This window comes from Maylandia zebra, linkage group LG15 (genome assembly GCF_041146795.1).
Source record: "Maylandia zebra isolate NMK-2024a linkage group LG15, Mzebra_GT3a, whole genome shotgun sequence".
Classification (NCBI taxonomy): domain Eukaryota; kingdom Metazoa; phylum Chordata; class Actinopteri; order Cichliformes; family Cichlidae; genus Maylandia; species Maylandia zebra.
The window spans coordinates 13,675,128-13,700,050 of record NC_135181.1 but is presented as its reverse complement, the minus strand read 5'-3'; the positions used below and the strand labels follow the sequence as shown (position 1 = coordinate 13,700,050).

General features: G+C 40.0%; 1 protein-coding gene across 3 annotated transcripts in view; it reads right to left on the bottom strand.

Moving 5' to 3' along the window:
- eva1aa (eva-1 homolog A, regulator of programmed cell death a) overlaps positions 1-24,923 on the bottom strand; it is a 72,816-nt gene that overhangs the window by 4,584 nt on the left and 43,309 nt on the right. The window contains exons 1-2 of one of the 3 annotated variants that reach the window (XM_076873945.1): positions 23,776-24,358; positions 2,242-2,376 (exon numbers count right to left, since the gene is read on the bottom strand). Coding sequence is in view for 2 of the 3 variants with exons in the window: in XM_012923969.4 (XP_012779423.1) it covers positions 2,242-2,376; positions 4,461-4,554 (229 nt within the window). In the remaining variant the exon portion in view is untranslated. Of the gene's footprint in view, positions 1-2,241; positions 2,377-4,460; positions 4,587-23,775; positions 24,359-24,923 lie in introns of those variants that run through there. The other 2 variants (XM_012923969.4, XM_004568780.3) reach the window with 2 other exon arrangements.

The window sequence follows — 24,923 nt, the reverse complement described above, 5'->3', positions numbered from 1 at the left end:
CATGAATTAATTATGGGGATTCATACTCATGTTACAGCTGCCTTTAGTTTACCTGATGTAGTTGTTTATGGGGTAGCGTGGAACTACTGCAAGTTTAGCTCCACTGAAAAAAAGCAACCAAACCTCAGACAGTCAAAATAAACAGAAGCATTTAGTTTAGTGACCTGAGCTCTCTCTCTCTGTGTGTGTGGTTGCATAGTCATTTTTACATGCTTTATTTCTTTTGTCAATGAAGGTAAGCATACTCTGGTGATTTGTCACACGCAGGAATGACCTCTAATTGTAGAGTCTCTAAGGTGTGTCGGGCTCTCTTTATCTGATAAATGCAGTTTATACTGGAAGTGCTCGCTGATGAGGTAAATGCTTCCACCTGGACCTACGGCTATGTTGCACACATGAGCTAACGTTCAACCGCAATCTGTCTCAACTCACAGAAAACAGACAACTTTTGTCACATTATCAATGAAAATATAAAATACGTTGTTGTTATACTGTTGTCTCTACGAAACAATACATTTGTGTTCAGAGGAATAGCATTCCTGTGGGAAACTAAAGACACCCTTCTTACTTCCTTAGGCAATAAGAGCATACATACCAGCCAGATATTGCTAATCAAATGCACTTCATTAACTGACAGTCAGCAAGTGTTAGCACCTCTATAAAAACAAAAGTGTTGTCAGTTCATTGGTCCAGTGTGTTCAGGTGTGTGTTAACACGACATCCCAGTGAATTCAACCTAAGATCATGTCGTGCAATGCACAAAGAAAGAGCTTGACTTCAATGAAATAAATGGAAAAAGAAAAGTCAAGTAATCTGTGTGAACTGCACAGCAGCAATGCCACATCAAGAAGCAGCTGGAACCAAAGATGGAGACAATAAAAAGTTCAGTGTTTGTGTTTGTGCCATATGATGTTTACAAAGCTGTATTTTAACTTGTACACATAAAACCAATTTTGCAAGGATAGGAAATAAACAAGACTGCATTCGAAATCCATGTTTATATATATAATGGTATTCCTCTAAAAGCTATGATATCATGGTCTTAAGCATCACATAGTTTTGCTGAATTATAGTAACAAGCACATAAGTGTACAGAGTGAGGAATATATGATAACAGCGATAGAAAAGGCATAATTTATCAAGGCAGTAGTACAACACACAAAGCTTTTAAAATCTGAGAAATCAAAATTGAATGAGAAAATTAATATTTATATTAATCCATGTATGATTAATATAAATATCCTTATTAGCTTATGATGGGAAGCAAATGGATACAAGTAGTTTATTAGTGGTGCACTAGTCTAAAAGTTCAAATCTGCCTCTTCAATTATGCATGTACTCACTTGTGTTATATAGTAAATACAGTAAGTAGTGTTTTTATGGTATGCCACTTCCTGGACTATTTTTTGGCAGAGGGCAGTGACTTCCTGGAGCCTTTGCTGTCTGCATGGCTACCTTTGGTGATCAAGCAAAAAGATTCAATCTATGTCAACATACCCATCATTTTGTGCAGTCTAACATTAACTAAAGAGAAATGCTAAAGTAAGAAGAACAAGGCACCTGAATTTACAGTGAATCACATCTTTATTTGGTTGAATATTTCTTTTGAAAACCTCGTCTTCGCCCTGTTTTATCTGCTATCACACAATCTCACAAAAAAGGTTATTCCAGAGTTAGTTTTTGAGCAGTGCGTACATTCGTGGCAATAAGGAGGAGAAATTCATGCATCAGGAACCGTCAGCGCTACAGCACACGTCTTCTGTCCTCTACCTCTCTTAACTGCTCATTCATTCTTCTATCCTCCTAATCAGCACAGTGCCAGTAGCCTAGCAGAGTATTTAGTGTGCTGGATGCAGGCCACCATTGCTCATGAATAAAGCTTTGTTTAAGTTTCTTTCTTGCTGGCGTCTATTCTTTTTCATTCTCTCATTCCGTTGTTCTTGGTCATTCATTCTCTGGGAATTTGAAAGCCTGACTTAGGTTGTTGTACATGCAGTGCAATCATTGGTTGTTGGGAAGGAGTATATTGTGAGTACCATCAATCAGAAAGGATCCATATGGAAACAGTTGAACTTGTGTTACTTTGAAAACGCACACAACCACGCTCTGACTTAAGACCTGAATTAGATCAAGGTCTGATGCTCAAGAGGCCTCAAACCTGTTTAGCGTTAACTACATTTCATGGGGGGGTGGGGGGTGAGAGTGTATGAGCTTATACACTATAGTTGTCATTTGTCTCACCTGGAACAGTGTCAGGGCTTTTGACTGAGCTCCCCTCAGGAGGGCTGTCTCCCACTATGTTAGGGTCATGGGCGCTGGGTGCTGGGTGGTAGGCTGGTGGTCTGGGGCCCTGCTCGTGGAGCAACTTCTTTGGGACTACAAAGAGAAGGAAGTAAAGCAAGGAAGGGGTGTTTAGGGAAAAGAAAGACAGAACAGAGCATAATTAGACAATGCAGTATTGGAGTATTTGTAGGTAAAGGAGGTAAAGGGCAATGCAGTATTTGTAAAGCAATATACTGGATTATATTTTCAAAGCAACCAGTTTTTGATCAGAACTATCTTCTTCTCTACCCTCTAGTGCACACAGCTGTGCAGTCTGTCGTATTTGTTGCTGTTGTTGATAAGGATTAAGACTCACATCAACTGCTGATTCATTTCATTAGGAGTCAAACAAAGGTAAACATACTCAAGAGTATGCTGTCACCGACGGTGTCAGACAGCGTTGTGGCCATGATTCACACACTCTTCCGGACCATGCATGCAAGTTCCCAAAAGTTACGCTGCCCCCGCCATCACAACCCCCCAACCTAACAGTGTCCTGTTAGTCAAGGAAGTTTCACCCAGACACAAACCTACTGGGCTATACATTCCTGCCGGCTCACATGTGGTTTCGGAGGCCGAGCCGTGCTCCGGTCACCGTGTTTGTCCGCTCTGTCAGACTGGCTGACCATTCACAGCTGAACAGATGACTGTCTGTCCAGCTGTTGGTCATTCTTGCATTTTCACTGCTGTTTGCGAACAACGGCCACAAAGACAAATCTGCTGCTTTTTCCCCCCGGGAGATCATCAGTACTAATAGTAAAATTATGACATGAAAATTGGGGTAAAAATTCAGCATTTGTTTAAAGGACGACGATAAACACGCTGATCAAATTACCAGAGACGTATTTTGGCAGTGATCCAAGAGCCAATCAAAGCACAGGAAGGAGCAGAGCAGGCCACACTCCCCCGTTGCACTGGATGCTGCTTTCGGCTTGTGCACATTTTTCCAGTTGTAGGCAATGATGAAAAGATTGCATGATACAATTTGTGTAATTATACTGTGACATTTTGCCTTTATCGGATATTGGACAGTACTGTCTGATAAGAAATGCTGGTGGCCACAGTTACATGATCTTCGTACTAAACCTGTTCTTCCACAACAGGATAATTAAGCAGACAAAGAGCTCTCTTTGAAGAAGCAATAAATAAAGATGGAGGATATGGCTGCTTAAGTAAACCAGTATGTTGCCTCTACTTTGCAGGATGCATTTATGGTGTTTAAGACCAAATTAATATGCAAACCATTTTCTTAAGGTTGACTTGGTAGATTTTTGTGCCGTGCATCAAAGAAGAATGAGACAACACGGAAAAAATGTGAGTCTTAACACGGAAATGTGGTCAGAAACTTGTAAATAACTCATGAAAGAATAAAGTTACATTGAATCCAAGCACTCCATTGTTTTTCTTGTGACATTACCAATAAGTTTGATGTGTCACATGGCCCTCTTCCTATTTAAAAAACAAATGTATCCAAGATGGCCGACTTCTAAATGGCCACCATGGTCACCACCCATCTTGCCCCCTCACATATACTAATGTGCCACAAACAGGACTTTAATATCACCAGCCATTCCCATGTTATTACGGTGTATCCATATAAATGGCCCACCCTGTACAATCAATACCATTTTAACTTCTGACAATTAAACAGAGAGAGCAATAGACATGAAAAAGACGTTTTTCTTACAGCAGTTTAAAGACTGCACTTAAAGTAGTTTCAACAGCTCTTGTTCCTGGAGGACTTGGATCTAACAGGTCTGACTTTAACCTCCTCAACATCAAGTAACAACCAGTATATGATTTCTGATCTTTGTTTCAGTTTAAAGAAGACCATTAGCAATGTAGTTTCTCACCAGTTGTATAAACATACATGTATATTTGTATTTTTACATATTCTTGGGCAAAATACTGAAATCAGTGCTGCTCCTGATGTGTGAATGTTAGATAGAAAGCACTTGTATAAATTTGTGTGTGAATGATGAATGAAAAATGTTATTTAAAGCACTTTGAATGCTTGAGTAGAAAAGTGAAAATAAGATTTTCATATCTGTAAAAAACTTTATATAATTGTGTTATCTCGTGTGTGATCTGTCAACAGAAAAGATTTTTAAAAATCAGACTTAGAAGCCCAAACTAACCTGGTTTGGTTGGGTCAAACTGAGAGGATATAAAAAAAAAAAGCAAAATTAAGAAGTGAGATTTGGCCTGGCAGGTTCCCTTGTTCCTTCTCATCAGTCTGACACACTAATCACAGGGCTTTACAACTCCCCCACTGCCATGTTGCCGTGGTGCCATGCCACGCCCTTATTATAGGCTTCTGATTGGTCCTAATTGGCTGCACATGTGGACCAGAGTCATAGCTGAAGAGGGGACAATGTGGCTTATACACACTGTGAAACATGCATTTTCCTCACTAACAAAAGACTATGTAATCGGATGCATTACCTGGCCAATGCACATGCACACACAGTCCATCAATCATCCAAAACAATAGTCTGCCAAGTTTTTCTGTACACTTTATTTGCTAACAAAAAACGGTACAGTATAGTATAGTATATTGACTGCTGCCTTTCTAAAAATAAGTGTCAAAAAGCTAAAACCCCTCAAAATAAGCGACCGCAAACCACGCTTAAGGAGCCAAGCATTTAAACTAAATCAGTAAAAGAGAGACAGAGGAGTGCAAGGGAGCGAAACCCAGCACATAAATCACACTCTCCAGCCTTCGTTATAATGACATGGTCACATAAATGTGGAGCAAATGAGTCCTCGAACTTCTTAATATAACTCTGTTACATGGGATCTGTCCCAGAACTGTACCTCTCAGAGCCCTGGATCGCCACAGGGAGCGAAGATACGAGGCGGGAAAGAGTGCCCTTAACAATGGGCTGTGTTTACACTGGCAGAGCCCAGCTTTGTTTTCACTGGGCTCTGCAGGCCAGAGAGTGTGTGCATGTCTGTATGTGTCTGTGTTTGTGAGCCATATGCTGACCATTGCAGAACACAGTTGGGACAAAGCCCTATAAGCCAGAAGGGATATAATGAAATATTAAACCATAGTAAATCTCAAAGACCTCGGCCAATAATTTGCACATACTTTTGCCTTTATGGGTTTAGACGGGAGACTGCTGAAGACTAGATGTTTGAGGTATTGTTTAAGGGCATCCTTGATGGTTGGTCAGCTTCAGCCGCCTAAAATTTGACCCCAAAAATGAGCGCAAGAAACTGTAAAATAGACATGGAGACACTGCATAGAGATGGGAGTCGTTTCCCGTGTCAGAAACTTCCAGAGTTTGTTTCAAATGAGATATTTATCATTTCAAAAATAGCTTGACTCTTTAATCTGTTGTATAATGGATAATAAACACGGTTAGATGGCAAAACACATAACAGATTGGGTAATACATTTTTCTTAAATGGACTCTTCAAAAGAACCAGTCGACTGACACAATGTGCACGCACACGTGTGCATGTGTGTAGGAAGTCTGAGCAAAAACGTCTGGTTTTCATCAGCACACAGCCAGTGCCAACTTAATCTACGACATTAAAGTGCTGGTTAAGGCTCCACTTTCACTTGATACACAAATAAAGGCAGTGCCTCAAAAAACTCAATGTTTATGGACACTCAGATTCACAAAATGCTTTTAATGTTCTATTATGTCCTTTCAAGTCTCTGCTTCCCACACAGGCAGGCATGTAGACAGACATCTGCATGCACATACTCATGAAGCCATCCACCAACCCGTACACATACACACACACAGTCATTTTTCACTTAGCTAATGGCATTCCTGCAAAATAACATGCAAGGTGAATAGGGCAGAAGCTGAAGGTGTTGAGATTGCATTCCACCTCTCCCTCCCTTTGCTCTTTCTCTCCAACCCACAGCGTAACACTCTAACACCATCCAGCTGACAGCAGCTTATTGAGCTTGGGTATCACTGTGTGTGTGTGTGTGTGTGTGTGTGTGTGTGTGTGTGTGTGTGTGTGTGTGTGAATGAGAGAGAGAGAGAGAGCACATTTAATAGCAGTGTGGGAGGCTGCCAGTATTCAATAAGCAGCATGATTTTGCATTTTCCAGATAAGAATGGTATAAAACAACATAAGTGCATAAGTGTAATACAAAGCTGGGGTCTTACAGCCATGTTTGTACTACTTCGACCTCACACTGTGAAAATTTATGTTTTTTTTTCTAAATATCCCCGTGCTTGCATGATTGAGAGCGCGTGTGTCGGTGAGCATGATTAACACACTCACTCTCGTCTTATTTATACAAAGTAGACCAGCTTTTGGACCAGTAATGTGAACTCTACCAAGGGACTGGTGGTCTACACCGAAGACCTTTCCTGGTTCTGCTTCCATTTTTATGTGAGTTTGAGGAATCCAAATTTCTTATATTACTCCATTAGGTTCAGTAGCAGTGTACATGCATGTGTGTACAAAAATACTGCACAATGAGACTGTGGTATCCATAAAGGAGAATGCCAGTGGTTTTAGTTCATTAAATATAAATGGTATCAAATTTACACAACTTGACTGTTTTATGATGCATGCTGTAAGTCTTACATTTACTTTCTAGATCAGAATAGCTGTAAATTTACATTTTATGCTACATTAGCTCAAAGACATGCTAAAAGGTTAGTTTTCACAAAACAACCACTTTTTGCCTCCCACACCTGTAAAATACAGAACCTAAAGATGTTAAACTTTACTTTGTGCTCAAAATAATTCTTGAGTCTTTCTAAATGTCTTTCAAAGTTTTTCTTTGGACATTGGCTGCTTTTTCACTCATTTTCAATCTAGTCCTTCTATGTGACTTGGGTATTTTATTTGTTTGTAAGGCCACCTAACATGACCTATGAATCATTCAAGCATAAAAGGCACCTAACTCAAGAGATACACACTGGAGGCTCTGTCATGGTTTGGGGCTGAATTTCAGCCAATGCTTTTGGGGATCTTGCCAAAACTCATTGAAAAGTGCTGTCAGATTTCGATCCAACATGCGGCATCATTTGGAAAGCATCTAAATGGCAATGACTCAATTTCTGAGCATGACAAACATCCTCAAACATATTGCTGTAAAAGCATACGTGCATAGGAAAACACACAGTCGAACACTATCAATCATGGATTACCCTCCTGAGTTCCCAGACCCTGACATTGAGTAAGCAGTATGGGATCATCTTTATAGGGAATGCGACAAAGGGCAGGCGACATCCAGAGAAGAGCTTTTATTGTCCCTCGGGAAGCTTGTTAGAATTTTGCCTCATGTACTTTATTTCCATGTATGCTTTCAGATGTTTCAATAAATTACTGCATGTATTTCCCCTTCTCCTAGAAAAACATAAAAAAAAAAACAGATTAAGAATTTGAAAAAACTTTGAGAAAATTTGAGAATCAAACCTCACATCTTGGAGGGGCGGAGAAACCTTTTCTGCTTTATGTTTTGGCTCAGATGCTTAAATGAATAATGCAAAAAGTTGCGTCAAGTTATCTTGTCAGTGTGGATTGTTAAAGCTCGAAATAAACGAAGGCCATGTCCTGATGAAGCTTTTCTAATATGCAATAATGCAGGTATGCAGTCTGTGTAAGACCCATTATGAAGGTGATACAGTCTAAAAGCATCCAAAGTCAGGATACTGTGGGTTGGGAATGCATTCCAGAATGGAGAGAGTGGAACAGCTCAAAACCCCAAACCCTGCGTAGAATTTTTCCCCACTTACTCTAATGGATAACACACAACCCTCTGCTGTGAGATACCCACAAATGCTAATGTATGCAAACACACATACACACAGACGCCCCGGCATGGGACCTCAACATGAACACTCTCACTTCACCACAACCATTGGTTAAACTTCCAAATCCCAGCCGTGTGGGATATTTAAACAGTCCACACACACAGTTGGCATCATCCACACATCATCCATTCAGAGATAGAAATAGATGCTCTGTTGACAGCGCGGGGGTCATAACAATCAGTGAGAAAATCACTCAGCTGTGGAGCTATCCCCTCAGACCCCACACAGACACATGCTAGAGTTTATATCTTCACCCATGACCTCACTCCGAGTTTTAAGCATGCATAAAAAAGTAGGCACTGAACAGATCCACTCAGCCTACATATGAACCAATCTCCTGCTATGTTAACATGACATATTTCTCCATTTATAACACCTATCCAGGACACACTTTTAATGCTGGAAGTGTACTTAAATGACCATCTCTTCCACCCACTTTCTTTACATACCCAACACTCTGCTACTCCCAAATCTTTATTGGCTGGATGTGGGAGAGTCGGGCCACACTAGAGATCAGCAAAAGCTCAGCATTATCTGATGTTCCACTGGGCAAACAAGGATGAGACCAGCGCTGAATCATCAAATCAAGCCACCCGCCTAAACGCACTCCTTCATGTCAGTGTTGTGAGGTAATGGGATACTGAGTTTTTAGTGTGCAGAGGGCTGATGAGACCAGCAAATGACGTAGTCCTTTTGCATACAGGACAGAGGGCGTGAGTTACTGAAACAAAGCAGAGAGGGAAAAAATAGTTGTGAAATAGTCGTGCCGTCTAAAATCCACACGTGACAGAAATAAAGGCAACAGCTTTCAACAAGCATGTTCCAACATATGTCAAGGATGATCTAAACAATGGTGCTATCTTTAGCTGCAAGCAACAACTGGCTGTGCAAGGCAGTTAATAAAATCAACACTTGGCAACATGAAGTCTACTGGGGACCTGCTACTTCAATGAAAGATAAACTGTGATGCTACTCTGAAAAATTATGATAATTTTTTATCATTTTTTGTCATATACAAATGAATGTAAGTCTTTGTGTACTGTTTAGTCAACTTTATTAAAGGTTGGCAGTTACTAAGCATGTTGGCAGTCCACATTCTTTCATTCTCGCTCAGTCTCTTGCACGCCTGAACAAAAGACTTCGTTAAGCTTTAAATTAGCAGTGACAGACGAAGCTCTAAAGTGACAAAAAGACAAGTTAATGCCAATATCATTCATACTGACGTGAAATGCTCAATTAAATTACTTTAATTTTCCACTTCAGCTCCCTCCTTGCCATCTGTTCATGGAGGAATGATCTGTAAGCCTGCCTTAACAGAATATATGCCATCAGTACTAAGCCAACGTTTTTGTCAGTGATATAATAGGATCAACAACAAATGAGTGGATAATGATGATGAGCTCCTCTCTATTTAAGGGTACCCTCCATATAAGTCAGCTTTCTTCTGATTGGCTCCCCTTTGCAAACAAAAGGACCGGCGAGCAGGTGTGTGGAGCTGTCTGAAACAGAGCATTTAGAGCAACCTTAAGCCTGAGCTTTTGGATGACCTAATATAATAAAAATGTAACACTATAACTGATACAAGCCACTTTATTAGGTACACCTGCGCCTCAAAACAAATAGGCAATCAGTGAATTTTGGCATGTAGACAAGGTCAAGGCAACCTGCTGAAGTTCTAGCTGAGCATTAGAGTGTTGTAGCAACATGTTTTATGAGACTTTGAATGTGCCATTGTTGTTGGTGCCAGATGGGCTCATCTGATATACTAGGATTTTCTCATACAGCCATCTCTAGGGTTTAAAGGGAATGGTCCAAAAAAGAGAAAATATCCAGTGAGCAGGTTTCCTCTGTGCAAAAATGCTTTGTTGACGCCCCAGGTCAGAGGAAAATGGCCAAACTGCTTCTATCTGATAGGAAAGCAACAGTAACTCAAACCACTCATCACAGCATTGCTGAGCTACAGCAGCAGAAGACTATACCATGGGCCACTCTTGTCAGCTAAGACCAGGAAACTAAAGCTACAATTCATTTTTCCAGTCCAAAATTGGACCAAGAGTGGTAAAACTTTGCTTGAAGAGATGAGTCTGATTTCTGCACTGACATTTGGATGGTAGGGTCACGTAGTTGGTGTAAATGAATCAGTCCTGCGCTCTATCAACAGATTCAGCCAGTTTTGGTGGTTCAGTGATGTGGATGATATTTTCTTGGCACGCCCCTTAATAACAGTTGAGCATTGTTTGAATACTAGAGTGTACCCATCTTCTGTTGGATGCTTCCATAAAAAACATAATGCACCATATCACAAAGCTCAAATCAACAGACTTGTTTCCTGCACATGACAATGACTTCACTGTACTCAAACGGCTTCCAGAGTCACCAGATTTCAGTCCAAATCTGCAACAACTCTGTGATTCTATCAAATATCGATGAGCAATGCTTCTATCATCTTGTTGAATCTATGCCATGAAGTATGAAGTCAGTTTTGAAGGCAAAAGGTGTTCAAACCTGGTTCTAGCAAGATGTACCTAGTGAAGTGTCTGGTCAGTGTATATATGACACAATGCATAAGAGGTTAATTTTAAATTAAGGAATTTAAAAATCAGGAATAATAAAAGTGGATGAGATGCAAGTGTCGTATAGTAAAAGTTAGAAAGACACTGCTTCACACCAAAGATGAATTCTCAAAGATTGACTGAAGTCGGCACTGAATGAGTCTCATTGAACTCCATTAAACTAAGGAGCAAACAGAGAGCAGTGAGTACAAAGATAGTATGGTTCTGTCATTAATGCTTTAAAGGTATGATCCAATTGTGTGCTGCTGTTAATCCAAACTGTGGTCACACTTTTTCTCAACAGAGTAATAGATTAATGCTTTTCTTGAGTATAAAATCAGTGCAAAGCCTCAGCTTCAGAGTAGAAGAACTATACAATTTAGCAAGTTAACGTAGCAATTGTGAGAAAAGACCATTAGGACCCTGTGACAGTATAACCTCACAGTCCAATGCAGTGTTTAAGACCTTTGTATAACACACAGTCTTTTCAGTAAACACTAGAATGGACTAAATTACATTACAGCCCGTTGTTCTAAACAATAGAATACACACTCATAACAGCATAACACAAAAGTTTCAGCATCTGCGTTTCATTACATGCTCTGTGATTTGATTCTTCCCTCTTTATCATTCTGGTTAAACACTACCACCTGCCTCATATAGCACTTGTCTATCATATGTGCTCCTGTGCCCTGTCATTGTCAGGTAATTACACAAACCCAAAGTGAGAGTGAATCATAACTGACAGCTTTCAGACTAAGTAATAGCCTTCTGTATTCCAGAGACAAAAACCTAATGATAACTTAAGCACCATCGTGCTTAAATTGAAGTGTGGGAGTTGACTTGCTCTTGTGTATTTAAATACGTATTTTTTTCTCCATGTGCTGACAGAGCGCTGGTCTATATTAGTGGTCAGGCCTGCACAGTGATAATAACAGTGAGGTCTGGGTCAGCCGTCATCGGTCTTATCATGACAAATACACACTGCACACACAAATGGATGAGACTACACACGGTTCGTTTAGTCTACTACCAAAACGTAGGGTGTGAGCTGGGTATTGTTTGAAATTTTTTTGAAAGCAGTTCTCAAACATTACACTTTAGTTGACACAGAAGCCAATTAGAAATGTTGCTATCATAAAATACTGTCTAGAACTGGCTACGGACACCTTTTTAAATAGGTACATGGGCGAATTTTGGTTAATACCAAAAAGTAGAGGCTCTATACCCCACCCATACACTTGCCAAATGTCTCCCACCTAAGGGGAGTTTTGACACTATTTTAATATGGACTATTATTAGAATCAGTTCCAAAAATAGATTTTAGGAGGCAACTTCTATCGCAGACTGCCCTCAACAGCTGCTTGTGATCAAGAGGAGGGAGGACAGACGAGATAGGAAAAGATGAGCAGAACTGCTAAAAACATTTCATTTATCTGCTTGTTTTTAGTTTTCTTGGCATTTTCACAGGGGAGCACATGCATTACTCCAATTGGAGTATTCAATCTCAAATTCAGTTGATGCAAACGTGTCCTATGAGGCCTCAAAGCTTTGGCATTCCATCCCCATTGCAGATGCTTTTTGAGTACAGTTGGTTATCTATTTGTGTTGCTGCCTGCATTTGTGTGTGTGTCTCCTGACTCGTTTTGCCTGTGTCAACCTAGATCACGGTCTTTAAAAGCAGATGCATATACATGGCCTCAGGGGTAAGAGAGAGCAGACAGACAGAGAACAAGAGGCCATCAGAGAGAGAGGAGTGACAGACACAGAGGCAGCCAGAGACACTTTTACAACAGTCTTTAAAATAAACACCTGCTGCCGTGGTTGAAGTGCCTGGTGGATGTTAGAGATCCAGCATGTAGCCAGCATGTGCTTAGATGATGAAAGGGAGCTGAATCCTTGTCTCTCTCTCTCTCTCTTAGACATACTCTTTATAAAGACAAACGCACACACAATTCAAATGTGCATTCAGGCCTGTGGAGGAGGGTAAATGCACATAAAACTCTGTTGAGACACCAATCAAATTCTACAGCACAAATATGGATCTGAATAGTTTACACAGAGTAACAGAGGAAGGAGTTCCTGAAGGTTCTATCTGCCCTAGGAGGCAATGTACACTGACCTTTGTAGTTGGCAAATTACTGAGTACATTCAAGCAAAGTACCCCTCTGTACTGTAGTGTACAGTCAAGCTAGCAAGCATCATTTATTTATATAGCATTTCACACAGGAGTCACAAAGTGCTTTACAGAAAAGCATTTACGAAAATACCAAAATGACAGAGAGAATTGAAGAGGACAGAAGATAAAAGACTACAAATGTAAAACAACACAGAAAAACTCTACAGGGCAAAAACTGCACAAGAAATGAAACAGAGTTCAGAGTAGTACAAGAATTAAAGCACAGAATCTCCATTGATTAGAACTCGTACATTTAAAGACACTGCCAGAGTATACGCATACGTCTTATGGAAGGCTTTTGACAGTGAGTTGTGGAAGTCAATACAAGATGAAATAAATGCATAAACGAATCTCCAGCTCCACTATAGAGAATATGGATCTGAATTCACTAATATTTCTAAGACGTAATAAAATTAGGTTAAAAGAGCTGTTTTTACATGGGCGCTGAAGGGCAGGAACTGATTGAAAATACCCTTTAGATTAAGGTTATTTAATCTAACAGTTAGTAGATTAAATACTGACCAAATTAAATAAAGGAATAGTACAGAGGGTGTCTTTACTATTCCTGATTAAGAGAGGTACATTGTCTGGGCCAGCGTCAAGAAACTCTATTGCACTGAGCTGTATTTTTATTTCACTGATAGCCTTCAGGCAGCTCATTAGTCATATAAATAATTAACTTATTAACCACATATGGTCTGAAGGACAAATAAAGCTGGACATCATGGTGAATAAGTGATATCTAATGTTAAAACTGTCTTCAATGTATCTGTCTTAAACGTAACAGATATAAAATGAACTACAGGGGTCCCAGAACCACACCCTGTGGGGCACCACAGATCACAAATTTGACATTAGAGTCCAATACAGGCAGAAATCCATGTGGCCTCTTAATTAGTGCTTGATGTTTAATAATAAAACAGAGAAATCACCTGCACCCAAGGGCACTGCAGGTCATTTAACACTCTCAGAAGTAGTTTAACTGCTCTGACTGAGAGCAGTGGTAGAAACTGTGTCTCTATAGTAAACAGTATATCCTTAACAGAACTTAGATTAAAAAGGGATTTAAAATATAGATATTACAGACAGTAGGATCTAGGTTTGGTTTCTTCAAAATGGGGTACATTGTAAGTCATCCAAAAGACAAATTAGTATTTTTAATAGCTACAGTAGAGCCAATAGTTGGCAAGACTCCTAACACACTGGGGGCTGGAGGATATCTTTATATTTTAAATCACAAACATCAGTTCTTGTAAGCTAATGTAGAAAGTCCAGAACAGTAAGCACAGGAGGTGAGCTAAGTTTCAATAAATTCTGGCACTGATGTTCACTGCTTTAATAAAAAAGAGAAGAAAGGGAAGTTATTACAATTATTATTTTATCAGTCATCTCCCCAATAGGGTCTGAGGTTTTTACTAAAAAAAGTTGTGTCAGTATTTGGGTGGAAATATATTAGTTATGAAACATCAATTTTCTCTTTATTTCAAAACGAGCTTTGTTATGAGTTTAAAGTTACTAGCAAAAAGCAGTTGACCTAACTTACAGTACGAAATACTAGGACTGAAAACAATATTTCAGCTCCTTGTCAGAGATGAGAAGATCTGTGCATTTTAATTCACACTGTGTTATGAATCTTTCCTGTAACAAAAGGTTGTAGAACCGCTAAAAAGAAGCTGTGGCTTATAGAGTTAGAAAATGCACTGTGACCAGTAAGATGTGTATCAACAAAACAGGGATTCTGCAGGGGGTGTGATGCTAACACAAGGGAGACACAAACATATCCTGACACATGGGTCAAAACCTAACACTAACTCATACACACACAATGAAGAACATCCTTTGAGCACACTGAGCTGTTGACCTTTAAGAACAGCAGAGACAGAAAAGCAAGAAGAGAAAAGAAACTGATCATTTCTCATACATTATGCTAATGAGTTAGCTTTGTAGGTAGGTGAGTCAAAAGAGTTATTTTGACTGGTTTCCTGTCTTTATACCACACTAGCATTCTCACCGCTCTGTAAGCATATTTAAAGAGCAGATGTGAGAAGGATTTCAACTATTGCTTAAATGTAAGTAAGCATATGCTAATGAGTTTATCTGAATTCATTAAAGTGAGTAATAATGTTTTTTTTCTTATTCTTAATTTTACAGCCTTGACAAATTTTAAGTAACATTTTATGATTTAGACATTTTAATGTAGACGTTTGTTAAATGTTCTTGTAGCGTTAGCTACCAGCAGTATGAGAAGCCAAAGTTTAGATTTAAAAGGATTCTTAGGCAGTAGAAGACCACCCACGAGCTCACCAGCCCTGACCTTTATAGGGCAACTGTCATATTAACAGTGCCAGAGCAGAAATCTTGTGATCAAAACACAGAACGTGGCTGTCTATAAGAATTTTAAAGAGGCTCTGTCATTTTTTAATGCATTTTTATGTTTCTCTCAATGTATTTTTTTACTGTTGTATCTACATAATAAAACATTATTTCATTCATTTATCAACACATCCTAGTGCTTTTCTGTCTCCACCGCTTTACCAAATTGATCACCGGCTTCTTTACAGTCAATCAACTTCTTGACACTTCTGAATTGGTACTTCACTCTATTTTAACCCTCTAAGGCTCATATTAAACTTTTTGTTGCTAATGCACAACCAAGTCCTGCAGTGGTACTTCTGAGTAAAAAAACTCATAAAATATGTATGTGGGGTAATCAGGTTGTTAGTTTTTAACTGTTGCAAATCGGCAACGCCTGCCTTGAGAGGGTTAATGTGTCAAGGACTATGACAACAGAGACCTGATGAGTGTTTCCCTCTATTAGCCCAGCTACGAAAATCTTGGATTATATAAAGGAGCATCCCACAGTCTGTCTGGTTTGGGGAAGGCTATAACTAGACCTACGGAGCCCTGAATCCAGTGCATCCACTGTGGCCTTGCCAAACACAACTTGGAGGTATGACTTGGCCTTAGCTGACGGACGTCTTTATGTGCGTCAATTAAAAACAAACACAGTAGGAGAGCGGAGCATCCAGCTTTTCAGTGCGGGCCCAAGGGTGGAAAATCCCCATCAGACAGGGTTAGACAGAGAAAAACCAGTGAAAAAGGGAAAGACATGCAACAAAAAGGGAAGGGTACTTTGAGCTGATGTACAAGATGTCCATTTGATACATTTTCACTTTCCCAGTTTTGCTGCCATAGAGGGTGAAGAAGAACAGAGTGGGGATTATCTCGGCTAATCCACACAGCTCTGTTACTGTTATAAGAGCCAAGATCCAAACACTGGCCAGATTAAGAAAACAGCCATTTTAGCCACAGCATATACCTGAATGACAGCTCAAAATGTGCATTTCTTTTCTGCACAGAGTGCTCAGTGTACTGATATTTTTATCTGAAGAACATTCTCACTTTTTAATGAAAACAAGCGTGAAAAGAGTAGAATAATGCATTACCACAATATATCAGCCACTGAGCATGCTCAATACGATTCAGTGACAGAAGTCAGAGGTTCCCACACATTTTTAGCGATGCTATTATATCACACTTGGATCACATGCAACCACATGGGCCAGTTTGTACCAACATAAATGACTAGGTGTATGGCAGCCAATCATAATCCCTCCAATAGCACACGTGCGCACACACACACACACACCTCAAGAGTAGCAGAACCTAATCGGGCACTGGTGTCATGTTGCAGACAGGAAACAGATGGGCTGCTGGGAAAAGAGGAGAAAAAAAGCATGCCAAAGAAGGCCAGAAAGAGAATGCCTCCCTCCCTCTTTTTCTCTCACCATCCCTCCTTCCATCATCCCTTCATCCTCAGCTGGAAGGGAAAGGAAGAGTGAGGCCATGGTGGTGTTTGGAGCGTAGATCAGCGGGTTCTGGCTCAAGATCAGAGTGCTGGAGTTCTGTGGCAGATTTTTAAATAACAGCGCAGCATGGTTCTACTGTACTGGGCTAGGCTGAGCCTCAGAGCCTGTAGGCTATTTAAGAAAGACTTTGGGATACGTCCCAAATAGTGAAAATATATTTTAAGCCTACAAGCAATAATATTGCTGTCAAGTGTTGCATCTAAAATCAACCCCATTATCCTTTATTTATTCATATGAAAGTGTGATTGAGATTAAAATCTATTCTTGAAGAGGCACCAGAAGTTAAATAAATGGTAAAGAAAATGAATTTGAAATGGCAATCAAAGGTGTAAGTTAATACTACATCTCACAGAGCACTGGATGAAGGTATCAACACCACTCTCACCTTTAGATGGTCATCACTTACCTGAAACAAGGAACCCTAGGTTAGGCGAAAGACTGGATTTCACCAGTCTGGCTTATTTGGTACAGTCCAAAACACCACTGAGGCTCAGTAATTAACTTTAATTTCTTTTTCTTTTCTTTTTACAAACAACAGAAATGCACCTTTTTCTTCCCAAGGACGAACCAACTGTAACCAGTATTGTAGCTCCATGTTTTTAAATTGCTGGTGTAATTATGCCTATTTTAGGAGTGGGCAGGAGAGGCTGTAAAAACTATACTTTCTTTTCTTGAAATAATACTGAAAGCTAGTGCAACAGAAATGCTGCCACAGATCTGGACACAAGCAACAATGGCTACCATGTGGATTTATTAACACTATACTCAGCCCAGCTTTGTGTTGCTGATGCATTCATTCTGATTAAAGTTATCAGTATTATGTTAATAGACAAAAATGATGACGACACAAACTACAAAAATAAAAAGCAAAAACCTGAACTACCCTGTGATTCAGACGTATTTATTATACTGCTCTGTAAACAGTAGACAGAAAAGAAGTTGGACGTCTGGAGAATAACGACACCTGAATTCCTTGAGACGTATTCTGTTAAGATTATTTCCTTCAGCATATCCTTATACTGTGTGTGACAGCAGCTGATAAGAGATAACCTTTGACCCTGAAAACAACAATTAAAGGTCAATATTGTTTACAGCAGAGCCACCCTCCACACAGGACAAGTGATAAGTGGACTGACCCCGGCTGTTTGAGGCATCGCATTTCTACTTGAGCTCTGTGTCCTGCAGATTGTTTCAGATAATTATCACAGCAATTCTCTCATGCCAGAACTAGGACAGCTCATATGATGTCCGTGCTATTTGAAAAGATTTTTCAATGCAATCTCTGAGCAGATTTGTGGCATAAATAGTGTCCTGATGTCAGGTTGAGAACATCATGCTAAACTCAAAGGTTATAGACTTCAATGCAAGGCCAGAAAAAATGTTTGCTTTTTAATACGTACTAATGCAATATGATTGTATAAACAGTCCTCACACGGGATGACCGAATTTAAAAAAAATTATAAAATGCACTACAACTCCAACATTATTATATTTTTTGTTACTTGTTAAATATTTCCAACAAATCTTACAGTTCATCCAGAAATACCATAAAAAAATTAGCCCCAAAGTTCAGGCGTTATCTTAAATTACAAGCACACATTTATGTAGCAGCAGATGTTCTCCAGTCTAAGAAAACCTAAAACACATCTGTAGATAGTCATTCAATGCTTCATTTGAAAACCCTGGGCTGTAAAATCTCAAGGCATCATTAAGCATGTCTGCTAATTTCTAAAACCTGAACTACAACAGCGATAAAACTACCAAGGCAACACAATCCACAACACATGTTTACTGTATATTGAAACCTATCACATGTGTCCTGAGTTAAAACACATGTTTAGATAAAACAAACTTCATCTTAAATTCTCTTCACTGAGATGCTGGGTCTTCATTAAATCTGTTCCCTGTAATCCTGCTGCATATTTTAACCTTGATTGGAGGTCTCAGTAGATTTCTGAGGAGCGTTTGGGCTTTTTGAAAGTCTGCTGACATCTAATAAGGACTTAACCAGGCACAAAACATAAAAGAACATATAAGAAAACAAAATAAAAGTTAAAACATATAAGAGTTAGATCATAAGAAGTACTGTAACTTTGCAAAACCTTACAGAGCACACACCACACGCTCAAACTACATTTTTGATTAACTGTTTAAAAAGCATTTGTGATAGTGCCTTTTATTTGGCCCATCTTCAAGCAGTTATTTTTTTCTTTTCTTTTTACTTCTCTTCTTCTTCTTCTTCTTCTTTTTTTTTTTTTACAGTGTTACCACTAAACTTTCTAAAATACATTTCCCTGCATCGCTTTGCTCATGCAGCACATGCTTCTGGGCTCAAAGTGATCCTCAAGTCTCAGAACAAATTGAGTTTAATGGGGATGAGGCGGGGTGAGGTGGGGTGAGGCAGGGTGAGCTGGGGATGGGGGGGGTAGACGAAGAAAGAGCTATCATTGGCAGATATTGGCTGACCCACGTCTTGTATACACGTAAAACACTGACATGAGTAGACAAAGCTAACAGTACAATGCTCTTCATTTCTCCAGTCTACTATGAACGTGGCCAACATATTTAGGGACACATTCTCGCTGTGAAGTGCAGTGTCCTTGATCTTTACCAGATTCCCCTCTAGAGTATATTAATTTGGGTAAGCGTGACCTGCTAAAGGTCAACTAAAAGGCAAAAAGCTCTGCTGAATTAATTCTTTCAAGAGGTTCTCTGCCATGACATTGTTAAGAGTTACTTTAGTTAGATCAGCAAGTGTGACACTTTCTACACCAATTAGTATGAACGGGTAAACTTAAATATCTAAATGAACTAACAAAAGAGTGTTTAAACAATATAAAAGTGAATGGGAATAGAATAAATGCTCATCTTACTTTGTTTCTCTTGCACCGTGACCAGTGCATCACTCTCATTGCTGCATGTTCACACGGCAATAGACTACAAGTGCATGTGTCTTGGTGTGTTTCAGATCTTCAAGTGTTAACTTCTGTGCGCCCAAGTGCACCGGGCTAGGGCGCTTTTTTTCCTTTTCTCACCTTGTTGACCTTTTAATTCTGCCACGATCCCGAGGACTTACCCTCACAATCTCAGTGGGAAATAAATTACTCTCAAAAGCTATGAGCTCCTCAAATCCCTTTATCCTGGACCAGTCCAGGCAATAACCTGGACATCAGAGGAGTGATAAAACACTATTCCCCCAGGAGAAGACTAAAGAAGTCTGCTACAACTGCCACTGATTTCATAGTACAAAGAACTGGCCCGAGACAAAAGAAAAGATTCTTGTACCTTTTGGAAGCAGAACTATCAAACCTTTAACATGATTATTAGTTTGTAAAGTCAGCTTGTTATCAGTGAAACTGTAGTATATAAAATTTGAGAGTGGGGGTCCCCGGTATTTAGATTTGAAGTATGGGTTAAGTCATGGCAGATGCTCTGGACTCTGGAGATAATAAAAAATAGAAAATAAAAGTGAGAAGCAGCTTGAGCTAAGGCTACACAGTTAACGTGATGATGATATATAGACCAAGATGCTGGTGGGGAAGTATTGGGTGGGATGTGGGGGGCAGAAGAACCCCAGCCTGGCCTGCAAGCAGCTGCACGTTGGTGCTGAAGAATGTCAGGAACTTTTTTTGTTTTGGGGTTGAGTGGGGCATCTGCTTTGGCAATCAGAGGACCTCCTCACCCCCCTTCAAATGTCTTTCACTTTTTTTTCAAGCCTCATCCTGGAAGGAAAGAGGGAAGGAAGGAAGGTCAGTAGGAAGGAAGGGGGGGAAAAAATGAAAACATCTCTCTAGGAGAGCTGAAGCCATTAGGAATGCATGCTGAGTTTCAAAAACAGAGAACAGGGAGAAAGGGATAAAAATCAAATCAAGTGTAAAAAAAAGAAGATGAGGTTGGAAAGGGCTTTGCTATTTTGTGAAAAGAAGGACCAGGCCAAAGCATAATACTGTGCCAGGTTCCATTCAGACTAGACAAAGTAAATATAACCACTTGATGAAAAAGAGACAAGGGGGGTGAACGGATGGTGGAAAGAGTGCTCCAGGCAGCTCAGTATGAAGCTGTATATATGAAACTATGAAGATGAAGAGAAGGCTTTATGTATGCACTGTTTTTACAACTGAGCCGCCAGCCTTATCTGATGGCTGGACACAGATTTAAAAAGATTATCACGGCATTGTCAAACGTGAAGTCACATCTGTGGGCGCAAAAGACACACAAAGAAAAGCAGAGGGAAAGAGACAGAGAAGCCCATTCATTTTCTTCTCCATTAATCATGTCTACTGTCATCTTGAGCTTTCCTTCTTTCTATGCAGGACTTCCAAAGTAATAATTTGGAATAATAAACAAAATCGGGTTAGCATTGAGCTAATCAAGTAGACCTGCTGCCGTTCCTGTGCCTTAGCCTCTGGCCTGCCCTCTCTTCTCGTAACCCAAACCACACACTAATTCATAAATTACAAACAAAGAGTCCCTTGTGGTTTGGGAGGGACCAGGACGGCACTGCAAACTGGCGCTATGGGGGAACAGCAACGCGTCAATTTGAGGGAAACTTGACTGGCAGGGAGAGGTGTGGACACAGCACACACTCACAGGCTAACACATTTAAAGTAGCTCAAACATGGAGGAATGAGCGCAAATTGCTGCATACACGTGGTCACAACAGACAGTAAAACACACACAAACACATATACACAAACACACAGAGACACACACACCGACAATTTGGAAGCCAGCTAAACAGTCTGGTCATTTTGGCATCCAGGAACTGACTGCACCATTGTGTGCTCTTAGCAGCTCGCTGGTTTTCTCAGGCCTGTTTCCGAAGGGTGACGTGTGCGTTCGGGTGTTGTGCACGCACTGCTGGGAGTTAAACCCACATTTGTGTTGAAAGCAGGCTTCTGTAAAAACACACGGGTTGAAGTGCAGGAAGACTTGCTTAAATTGTACCAGTGGTTTAAACATTAAACATGTTTTCTAGTTTATCATTAAAGAAATGTAAGAAAAATGTGACAAGACTGAAAATTCTGGTCCAGCTTTGCTTTCAGGTTCCTATTGTCACACGGTGTGTCTTTATTTTCCATGCTAAGGAAACTAATGAGAAGTTTGCCATCTGCTGTTTTGCCTTTTAGCCCCCTTTTTAAAAGTTTTGTTGGTTAATGTTCTTCAAGATGATTGAAAATGAAGGTAAAGGAGTATCTTTTGTGGCTAGCTCTTTCCGGCCATGCGGTAAACTATGATGTGAAATGGTTGCTGACTAAGTGTCATTAGATGACATAGGAGTGAGTGTTGGATTACAGTAGTTGGAGTCTTTATAATAGTGCTGGAGACTGCTGAGTCATTATCATACTTATCAAACCATTCAGTGACCCTGGTTCCCTATAGAGAAATTATTAGCAATTTCCATCAGGTTGGAAATATTTTATCACTGGATAAAATAGATCACTTAAAAAATCTTTTGCAGTGACCATAAGAGAGCCAACCAACCCTCTCACTATACTGGTTCATGTTTTTCTATTAGTTAAACCGACTTACGGGAGAAATACACAAAAGATTACTGATAAAATGACTTATTTTCTACACGATCAGCAGAAAATTATGCTGTTAATAGGTTTACAAATGTTAAAGCTTGGTCCCTTTATCTTAATTTGATCTGAACACATCATCTAGTCATAACCTCAAGGCAAGCCCTGTTTGCTAGGCATTCCCCATTAGTCGATGAGCAATTGCTGGAGATCACTTTGCTTGCTAGTACATTAAGATGGCATAGTTTGTATGAAAGAAGCTGACTTGCCAGCAAACACTCACCAGCTACTTGCAACTGCTGGTGAAACTCTAAAATGTGAGACGCAACAGAAACAGAAATAGAACAGAAACGCAGAGGGTTTATTTTTAAAGTAAATGTTGTGTGAACACTTATTGGCTTCAGCTTTAAAGCTTGTGAGTAGATGGCAAGAGTTTACATACAAATTAGTGACTTCAGTGCAAACTATGTGTGACTGTGGCAATCTGCCACAGCAAAAGGAAGCTTTTGATGCAACATACTTTTCTTGACTGGTTTCACCCAACAATAGACCAAAATCTGCAGCAGCCACCCGGCAACCATTTGGGGACACATCATTTTCCTAGCAACCTGAGTTTGCCTGGTTGTTGCCAACCAGTCTCTAACCAAACTTATCAATTAATACATAAAAATGATCTTTCAAATGGAAAATAACTGTTAGCTACATGCATGAGAAAGAAAGTGATCTTATAGAGTTTTGGAGTTAAGGTGGCCTATGTTTGGGGAGTTCATGCCACTACCCACTCTGAGTCAGCAGTAACCTTTTGGCATGTGTAACAACAAGTCAGTACTTTCTTTACAATATTATGCATCCTGTGCTTAATTACAGTGGAGTCTAACTGCTAACAGATCCTGTTCATTGACGAAAACACTGACCGTCCATAGAAACCCACACACAAAAGGAAAACCTGAAAACAGAGTTTCAGTCCCTCTATTAAAGGTACCAGTACAGACTGAGACACACGTATTTTATAACTAAGTGATCTTATGATGTTTATCTAAGCTTATGTCTACAAATCTAATCTAGCTAACTTGTTTCTTCACATTTCACAGCCATCTTAAGACAGACTGCTGTCTTAAGTTCCAAATGCTTGGCACTCAGTCTCACACTATTGTATCCCTTCATACATTCTCAAATCCTTAACTGCAAGAGCTAAAACAGCAATAACATTCCTCTGCAAAAGGCAAAAGCAAAATAAGCAGACACAAAAGGACATAAAACATTTGAAGTTCAGAATGTAAAACTTTAACACAGATGAGGATTTGGAAGCCACAGGGAGTCCAAGGGATATGTAACACATGATATGCTGTGGATGTGAAACATAACCACTATTTACTTTGGTTTAGAGTTCAGTACAGTACACTTTAAAACTCTTTAACTATTACAAATTGCATCTCAGATCACATGCTTGTTTCCAAGTCTGAGGCAAAAGTGACCAGAGTACAGCGAAGAGATTTAAAAGCGTGTTCAGACAGGAGACCAGGTGACACTTACACACACATCGCTGAACGGAAAATCCTTTGCGGGTCCAAGCGGCAGCTTTCTCTTTGAGCGTATGTCTCTGTCAAACACTCCCCCCCCCCTAATCCGCCTCCTCTCTGTCCCGGCAAAAGAACTAGAACTGGCTTTGCCGTACAAACAAGCGCTCACGTGAATAGTCCGCTGTGGGTCTAAACAGAATGAGAGAGCATGGCCCAAAAAAGGCAAAGAAAGGAAGGAGGGAGGAAAAAAAATAGCCCCTTTAAGAAGGTATGCTTCTTTTGGGTGACTCCCCCTTTTTAAGCCAAATGGAGTATGAAGAGAGTTTCCTCGTCTTTTCTTCTTCTCATCCGGAAAGACTAAGGCTCTGCTAATGCCTGGGCTCTTTTTGGTTTAGCCTTCCTTCCTACACTCAGTGAGAAAGAAAGTTAAACCTGGCTTTAGACAACTGGAATGTGACAGCAGGAGAGAGCAAGAGAGAGAATGAGGTGGTGAGGGAGGGAGAGAGAGAGTGTGTGCCTCAGAGAGGGAAGGAGAGAAAGACAAGGGACATGTGTAGTGTCCACCTACACAGCCCACTGCTGTGTGAGCGAGCAGTCAGAGAAGAGGTACAAAGGGGAGGGAAGGAGCAGGCAGGAGAGGAGGAGGGCTGTCTGAGAACGAGAGAAAGTAAGAGAAGCAATGAAAAGTTCGAGTGAGGCTCCGGGGAATGAGCTGAAAATTTCATTCAACTTAGGCTGGAAAACTGGGAATGCGGTGTGCCAGAGATGGAAGATGCGGCTCCAGGCTGCATGTAAACAGACATGCACGGCTGCAGGGCTGGGCAGTAAGATCATACGTTCCATTAGACAAGATAGATTTGTCAGCGGTTTGTCCATACTGATCATTTGTGTAACATGAAAGCATTTTTTCCCATTATTTTGGTTTCCTGACAGGAAGTTGTACCAACTAAGCAGCTTGTTGCTGAGATTTGGAAAGCAGATCACTGTGCTCATTCATAACCTCTCAGGAGAAACATTAGAAGATTCATGATCTTTAGAAAAAAGATCCTTTTGACAGAAACCAATATAATGAGTGTGTTTAAGAAAAACTTCTCTTTAAACTTAACTGATAATAATATCTCTAAATCCTTGGGTGCATCTTTGAACTCTAAGAACTGTGGG